The sequence below is a fragment of the Impatiens glandulifera genome, chromosome 1 (assembly GCF_907164915.1).
Source record: "Impatiens glandulifera chromosome 1, dImpGla2.1, whole genome shotgun sequence".
Lineage (NCBI taxonomy): Eukaryota > Viridiplantae > Streptophyta > Magnoliopsida > Ericales > Balsaminaceae > Impatiens > Impatiens glandulifera.
In genome coordinates, this window is record NC_061862.1 from 133,800,388 (window position 1) to 133,808,870 (window position 8,483).

At 27.7% G+C, this 8,483-nt stretch overlaps 1 protein-coding gene across 1 annotated transcript; it reads right to left on the bottom strand.

The window, feature by feature from the left end:
• Window positions 1-2,136: 2,136 nt before the first annotated feature.
• On the bottom strand, window positions 2,137-6,898 carry LOC124935805 (protein HEADING DATE 3A-like). Its single transcript, XM_047476235.1, has 4 exons — window positions 6,659-6,898; window positions 6,510-6,571; window positions 2,547-2,587; window positions 2,137-2,462 (listed from the first exon to the last, which is right to left on the bottom strand). The coding sequence occupies exons 1-4, from the start codon at window positions 6,854-6,856 to the stop codon at window positions 2,239-2,241; spliced, it is 525 nt and encodes a 174-aa protein (XP_047332191.1). The 5' UTR covers window positions 6,857-6,898; the 3' UTR covers window positions 2,137-2,238.
• Window positions 6,899-8,483: the final 1,585 nt, after the last annotated feature.

Sequence of the window (8,483 nt, forward strand, 5' to 3'; positions counted from 1 at the left end):
AACAAATATTTATTTTCCAGAGTTTCATATCTTCATAGTTGTTCTTAGAAAGATTCAATAGTCAACAACATATAGTGCTTCTGATCTTATCATCTAACTCTGGATAATTAGCAATAGTGGCTAAGTAGTCAAGAGACAAACCACACACTTCAAGTTGTAAACACATAATTGTCTACAATTCAACTAGAAATGGATGGAGTAACAAATATATAGCACAAAGGCGAAAAGAAAGAGACAAATAATGATCCGGTCTTTGGGAAGCGCTGGGAGCACCGTTGAGGTTCCAGAGAATGAATTTGAAGGAGAAGCCATTTCAGCTCTCACATGTTCATAACACGGAAATATAAAACCAAATAAATATTGAGAAGACGATACGATAGGTAAATAAAATATAATGCATGGATCGAACCGGACCAGACCTGACGGTGACGAAGGAAGAGAGAGATACGCGGAGGCGAGAAGAAGTATGAAGAGATGTGGATGATTTCAGAGCAATGCAACTAGGTGCGAGCCAATTGGTGTTGTCATCATTAACCATGTCTATAAAGTAGTTATTAACGAACAGATGGACCTCATCTCTAATATATCTAACGACTCTATGATAATTTCGTTATTGATATTGTTGCGATTTCTGTAACTGTCATTATAGATATATTCTATTGCAGAAATCGAAGTGACAATCTAGGGTATGAATAATATTTTTCTTAATGTCGTTACCTATTACCTTATATATATTTATAAATTATAATATCGTTACTAGTTACCGAAGACATATTTTTTTCTAATAGAGATTTGGGAAAATAACGTAGATTGAGGCTCCATAAGGGAAGAGAAACCAACGTAATCTTATTCCCATTCATAATGATACAACATATTCAATAAAAGGATATTATATTTTTTTAGTGTATAATCTGACATTAAGAAATAAGATTAATACAAAAAAAAATAGATATTTTATTATGAAAATACAATTAAGAAAATATGTTAAGAATATTTTAGAAAATTTATGAGTGTTTTAGATAAGATATTGATATTTACATAATTGAAACTTATTTAAATGTATAGTCGGACACTTTAAAAATTTAATCTTTGTCTTGAGAGTATCGCTTCCTTGTGAGTTGTGTGTGAACTTTAATTGTGAGAGAATAATTGTAATACTTCGGTAACAATTTTTATAATAGTGTTGAGAATTTATTGTGTTTTGACAGTGGATGTAGGTCTGTTTTGGTCGAATCGGTATAAATTGTGTATGTATTCTTTAGTTATTTTCTTTCGTTTTGTTTTCATGATTGTTTTGCGGTGATATTGTTCTTGTATTAATGAGTACTTGATCTTTTGACATCCCAACCATGAATGTGATTGAAACATTAGATTAACAATGATGTAAGAAAGAATGTGAGCACTAAAAGAGAGATTTAGATAGTAGGATCAATTCCATTACATATGATAGTCTTTCTCTAGAATGAATGATTGTGTTTATTTTGTGGGCTCGATCTTGATCAAAAGTTCCTTACATTTATTTTTACGAGTTTCACATTTTTTTAGCTCATATTATTTTTAGTATAATCCATAAGCAATTAATTCTATATTTTAATATTTATAAAGTTTAATTTATATTTTAAAAAGATTACTTATATCTTATTTGATCGGTTCGGTTTTACAAAAAAAAATATTTATTTATCTACACTTTCATCAATCACATCATTTAAATAATTAATTAAATTATTAAAATATTTTTTATTTTAAAATATATATATTTTATCATTATTTATATTAATACATTTTTAGGTATTTTTATAAAAAATATCAAATTTCTTAAAATTACAGTCAATCAATAATTTTTTAAATAAATTCAAATTTATTTAAGTAATCCTATTTAATCATTGTTATGCCTCTTTTGTCTTTTGGTCCAATGGAATTTTAAGTTAGCAATGATGTCATGCATCTCACAAAATATATGTTATCTTTTTGGACTCAATTGAAAATGGTGATATTTGATGAAATGTTTATTATAACATGAATATAGTTGACATTAAATATAATAATAATAAAATCGTTCTCATAAAACCTGAAAGAGATACACCATTATTATTTGTTAATTATAACTAACTAAAGCACCAACATAAGCCTATAATATATATCAGCATACTCTAATTTATTTTGACGGCATAATTAAGTTATCTGCTAATTTATTATATGATCTTTTAATTGGTCTTCGACACACATATCCTTAATTGGTCACACCCTTCGGCCACCAGATCCACTTTCCCTCTGGCAGTTGAAGTAAACTGCGGCTACAGGGAGACCGAGATTGTAGAGCTCAGCAAAATCTCGAGTGTTGAAGTTTTGGCGCCATCCAGGAGCGTAAACTGTGTGCCTTCCGAGCTGCTGGAAAAGTATGAATGCGAAACGATGGATTCCCATTGTCGGGTGTGGACTCTCATAACAAACCATCTCTTGTCCTACATATGACCAAAATTTATTTATAAGAAAAAATATTAGGCATTGGAGATGTGTTTATCAGGACGAGATTTAAATTAACTTACCGAAACTCACTCCTGTGGTAGCTGGGATATCAGTGACCAACCTATAATAATTCATATGACAAAGAAGATAAAAATTTAATTTCGAAACTACTAAAGATATTACTTGATTTGTCCTGGGTGATCAGGGGATTTACATTTTTCAAAAAAGTAGAAATATTATCATACTAAGAATCACATCATGTGAAAATTAAAATATTAATAAATACATTGGTGGGAGCTAAGGAATGTTCTTAAGTTATTAAACAAAAGTGGGACCATCATTAGAATTTAGAAAATGATAAAGTTTTTGACCTTGTTGGATTAATTAATTGTTTTATATATTCAGATATAATTAGATTATTTTATTAACTTTTATCATATCATTAAATTAATTAATTAAAATATTATTTATTTAAAAAATAATAATTTATTTTATCATTATATATATTCATATCCTATTTTATTTGAAAAAAAATCTACTCAAAACCATCACCTATCAATAATTTTTAAATAATAAAAAATTATTAAAATTAAAAGCAATTCCTATCAGAAAAAGCTCTTTAAGTACATGAAGACAATATTATTCAGCCAAAAACAAAAACAAAATGAAAGAAAAGAAAATGTTTTTGTAATTGGTCTGAGTGGTCAATTGTATTGAGGAGTTATGTCAACAATTTAACATGGTTTAGTTGATTCACATATGTACTAAGCTCATGCATTGTCTACACTAAAAGCTTTGCACAATCCATCATATTAGTTAAAAGATAATATTATCTTATACCAACCCATTTATTTATAGACTTTATACTTTTCAAATTCAAGACACAAACTCGTTATATAGGTAAAAAGTATAATAACGATAAATATGATATGACTTTACCGAGTAGTCAAAACATTTGATAAAGTCACACCATATATCATTTCAATAAATAAAAACGAGTGATAATTAACTTCAACTTATAAATGTTATAAAATATTTACCATGATAATCTAATAATAGTAAATCAATAAAGTTGTATGACAATTAATTTCGACAATTAGTTATGATCTAATTAGTAATCTACTATGCATGTCAATTATATCAACCGATATAGTTGCATGCAAATTAAAGATATTTAAATCTTATTATTAAACAAGTTATGAGGTTTGTAATGCCCTAAAATAAGTCAGAAAATGAAAATTCCTCTCATAAAGAGTTAAAATAGAATTGCATGTCTTAATCTATAATGGCTCAAACAATTATCTTTCACAATTGTGTTACAAGTTTAAAATGTATTTAGGTTTAAAATCATTATTTGACAAAAGAATGATTCCCCGAGGATGATGGCGGCCCAGCCTTGGTAGCATTACCTGGGAGGGCCGGCCTCAAGGGACACCATAAAGAATGGCTATAGGTTTTATGATAGGATATACCTAACTATCAATCTCAATCAAAATGGCTTAGAGGAAGACAACTCATATATGGATAAAGAAAAAGCAGAGACATAGGCTACAGGGTGGGGAGTGGGGGACTGATCCTCTTCTTCACACAGCCATGAATCAACATTATTATTCTATCTCAAAAGATAAAAGGTGGCCACCCAATTCTATATAGAGTTATTTTGATGATATTTTGATTCGGGTTATTCAATAGTAACTTAATTAAATATTCTCATTCCTAATTTTAGGTGATATATAATAGAAATGACCTTTTAATTTAGCTTATTATTCGATGAATAAATATAATAACTTATTGGTAATCACGATTTACCTTATAACACTCGTCTAGATCATCCAGCAACCGCAAAATTACAATTTAAATTGAAAATATAATTTGAACTCACTAGATCATTTGGAGCATAATTTTTCATTTTTTTCATACTTTTTTTTTATATTAAATTTAAACAGAATCACCTTCAACTTTATTTTACAATTTTTAAATCTTATTATAATGATAATATGTAACAACATATTTACTTTTAAAAAGACAGAAAGATTGTGAAAAAATATTACTTTCTAAAATTAATTCATAATATAATTAACTTAACTAAAATAGATATTTATAAAGTCTTGTGGTCCATGTAGCTTGTGATGAGGGAAATAAGAATCTTATTTGCAATTAATATGGAACAAAAATAAACACTTTCAAGAATCTATATTCAACTACATATTCTTGTACCACACTTTAATAATTAAAGATATAAAGTGAATAATCCTAATAATATATAATGTGGAACTAATCCTGGTATAATATAACTTAAGTGATAAAATTCATTCATAAAAGAGTTAAATTTTTTGAATTAAATTCTCACTAAGAATATTACTATAAATTGAAGTAGTGATATTACTATATTATCATGTTCATATTTCTTAAAAAAAAAAATTAAAACTACAAAAATATAATAATTAGCTCCACTTACAATAATTAATAAACACATAACATTAAAATAGGAATAGCATTTAAATTCTGAATATTATTTACCTTAATTTAAAATAAGAAAAATAAATAAATATCTATCTTCAAGTGCATTCATTGTTTTTAATTGTGTTAATTGATATTTAGATTATAAGTAATTTTAATTAGAAATATAAAAATAAAAATAAGAATAGTTTAGATATTAAATCTAACCTAACCAATGTCTGTCATCTATATTTGAAAACAAGTGTTGTTAAATTAATAAAAAAAAAATCATCTGTTAAATTTGTACCAATCCTAATTATTTGTTACTCATTAGTACTATTTTTTTAAGCCAGGATCTCAAATATTTATTCACCATAATGTTTGGTTTTAATCCTCTCAATTGTTCTGTACATGATCATGTTTATGTTTATGTTTATATTCGAACATCTCAACTAGTTTGGGTCAGTTATAGTCGTTAATGGCTCGATTTCTCAGCTAATCAAAGTCGTGTTAATTTTACTTTTATGTATAAAAAGATTCCATTTGTTCATAATTATATATTTTAATCATAAAACTTGTGACATAAAACATCCTCGTTGTCCGCATTAAACGGGAATTGTCAACCGTGTTGGTGTATATAATAATGGTTTAAAAAAAATTATTTTTTGGAAAACGGTTAAATTAAAAAGAAATTATTATGTAATTGAATATTTTATACTTTTAATAAAAAGAAAAAAAAGAAGAAAAAAATATTCTTTTAATAACTTTTCATAATAATAATCTGAATTATTATATATTTGAAATAAAATCTTGTAAGATAAAAACAAGTGGAATATTTGAGTATAGTAAGAGTAGGGCATAAAACTTTGTCATTACAAAATCTGCTGAACAACATCATCGTTTTATTTTCTTCTGAAAACAGTATAAATCAGTCATAGGTTAAGATTATTAAAAAATTTCAAAAACAGCTACATCTTTTCATTATTATTTTTATTAATTATATATTAAAACATTTCGAATTTGGATAAAATCGAATTAATATATATAGTTTAACTTGTTAATTTGGATAAAATCGAATTAATATATATATATATATATATATATATATATATATATATATTAACATTTGTATAATATACTTAAATTGATCAATTTATTTAATTATATATTTAAATAATTCAAATATAATGTTTTGTTGGTGTATATTTTGATAAAATCGACACATATTATTCTTAGTAAAGTATATAGTATTAATATATAATGTTATAATATTTTTTATAAAAATATAAAGAAAATTAGTTAATAAATTAAGTAAAATAATAATTAATTATATAAATATTGTTTTTAAACACTATTAAATGATTTATAACAAAGATAAAGTGACAAAACACTAATTTTGTTATTGTTTTCTTCCCTTTACCTAATTTAATAGTGGCTACAGACAGAAATTCCTAAATCGTAGCTTAGAAGGAAACCAGAAATGAAACTTATAACCGGATCTAAAAATGAGACTAGAGCTACATTCCTCTATTTTCAGAATGGTTTTCTCGGGTAATTAGGATTTGTTGGAACAAAAGAAATTATATAGAGAGAAGTGACAGTACCAATGCAAGTACTCCCTAAGGGTTGGGTTGCTTGGGCTAGGAGCATCAGGATCCACCATAACCTTTAAACACATGTCAACAATACTTTCATATATTAGAATCTGAATAAATCCTGGTCTAAATAAAACGAACAAGAAGAAGAAGCTTACGAGAGTGAAAAAAGTCCAAAGATCTTGACCACCAATGTCAACCCTAGGCTGGTTGATAATTTGGGAGGGTCTAAACTCACACCCATTTGTGACTTCCCTCGCGTTATAAGTAACACGAAGATCGATGGACCTAACAAAAGGGTCCAACACATCGCCCACAACTCTCCCAACAACAAGAGGATTGGTGTCCCTTCGCATGTTTGAGAATAGAGAGAAAAAGATATTTGTTTTTTTTTTGTGTATGTGTTTTTGTAGAAGTGTAATAGTTCAAGGGAAGCTGTACTAATCTATAGGGTATATATATACAAGTATGTGCATCTATATTTCTAATTTAGGGAACTATATAACAATACTATTCTCTTCTAGCTATGCCTCTCTTTGGCTAGTGGCCACTTTAAATATTCTTCTGTGCAAAGTATCCCCACCCCCCATTGCCTTACCTTTTCTAATCTCAGCTCGAATCCAAATACTTTTTTAAATGGTTGTTGTCTAGGTTTTTTCCTTTTTTTGTTTATTTATTTTATGTGGCTTGAATGAAAAATAGAGAATAGGGAGAAAAATGGGACACCTCTCCATTGTACCTGGTGCTGGGGAGGATCATCTTTCTTGCTCAACATTTCCCCTATCTTGCAGGTGTGACTCTTCGATCAGTAACAGTTGCACAACAAGTTCGTGATTTTTCTTCAACACCCTTGAATGACCATCAGTGCTCCGCCATTTTTTTCACCAAAATGCTTGTTCTCGTCTTTACGTTTGTGTTCTTATGCTTAATAAAATTATTGTGTTTTTGAAAATAAAAACATATTTCTTGTCTAATTGTGTTAAGCTTGTGTTCTAACATGGATGCATATGTTGGTGTATCTATATTGACAAAACACTAAGTTGATTTATATATTTTTTGGGGGTCCAATTGATAAACACGCGTAAAAAAACATATCGTGTAGGTGAAAAAAAACTTAAGTCGCATAAGTCTCTCAGTTTCTTTAATTTCCCCTCAAATTTGTTTGTCGAGTTTTTTCTTTCATTTAATTTGATTGTCTATAATCGAATTCGTCAAGAGCTCCCTCAGATTCACCAAAGAAGACATGATTTTTGTTTTTAGGTATCAATACATCAATAGGAGAAGAAATTTTCTTTTGTGACAAATCCCTAACCATCCTGTATGACAGTTCATTTTCTTTAGGGTTTGATTCGTTCATAAGATTTTAGTCTCTCCAAATCTATTCCATTTCATCTTTATGGTTAATTTATTGTTATTTAAATGTAGTGATCGAGTATGGATGAAAAAATATGTTGTTAGTGAGGAGTCCTTTGAAATTGTTGAATGTAAGCTCATTCCAAGTCACATTTGAGTCAATTTCCTTGCATTTCATTGCAATCTAATGTGTTGGAAAGTTCAGTTTTCTCTTAGTCCGTTATTTTGAAACTCTAGTTGATTTACTTATATTTAAGGATGTACCTGTTCTAATAGTCAAATGAAAGTTAGAAACTATGATGACATCGTAGAGGTGGAGTTGTTCCGCTATTTTTATTGATAGTCTTTAAACCTAATTTCAAGATTAATTGTGAGTTAATGTGTGCTTGGTTTGTGAATATCTCTCACTCTCTTAATATAGTGTACTCACGAGTATCTTTTAGTTACGTAAGTTTAATGAGGCAATACTATTTATCTGGATTTACAAATCCACCGTTTGGTTAGTCGATTCCCCTTCGTGTCACATATAATAATTTGACTAAATTATTTATTATTATTATATATTTTCCATTAGTTTTACATGATTATGTTTTATATAATTAGACAAGTTTCCAATAACGATCGCATCAA

Coding starts and splice junctions, on each gene's coding strand:
- LOC124935805 (XM_047476235.1), bottom strand. CDS start 6,856: ATGCGAAGGGACACCAATCCTCTTGTTGTTGGGAGAGTTGTGGGCGAT. Junction 6,572..6,658: donor TTTGGACTTTTTTCACTCTC/GTAAGCTTCTTC, acceptor ATGTGTTTAAAG/GTTATGGTGGATCCTGATGC. Junction 2,588..6,509: donor CTTAGGGAGTACTTGCATTG/GTACTGTCACTT, acceptor GAATTATTATAG/GTTGGTCACTGATATCCCAG.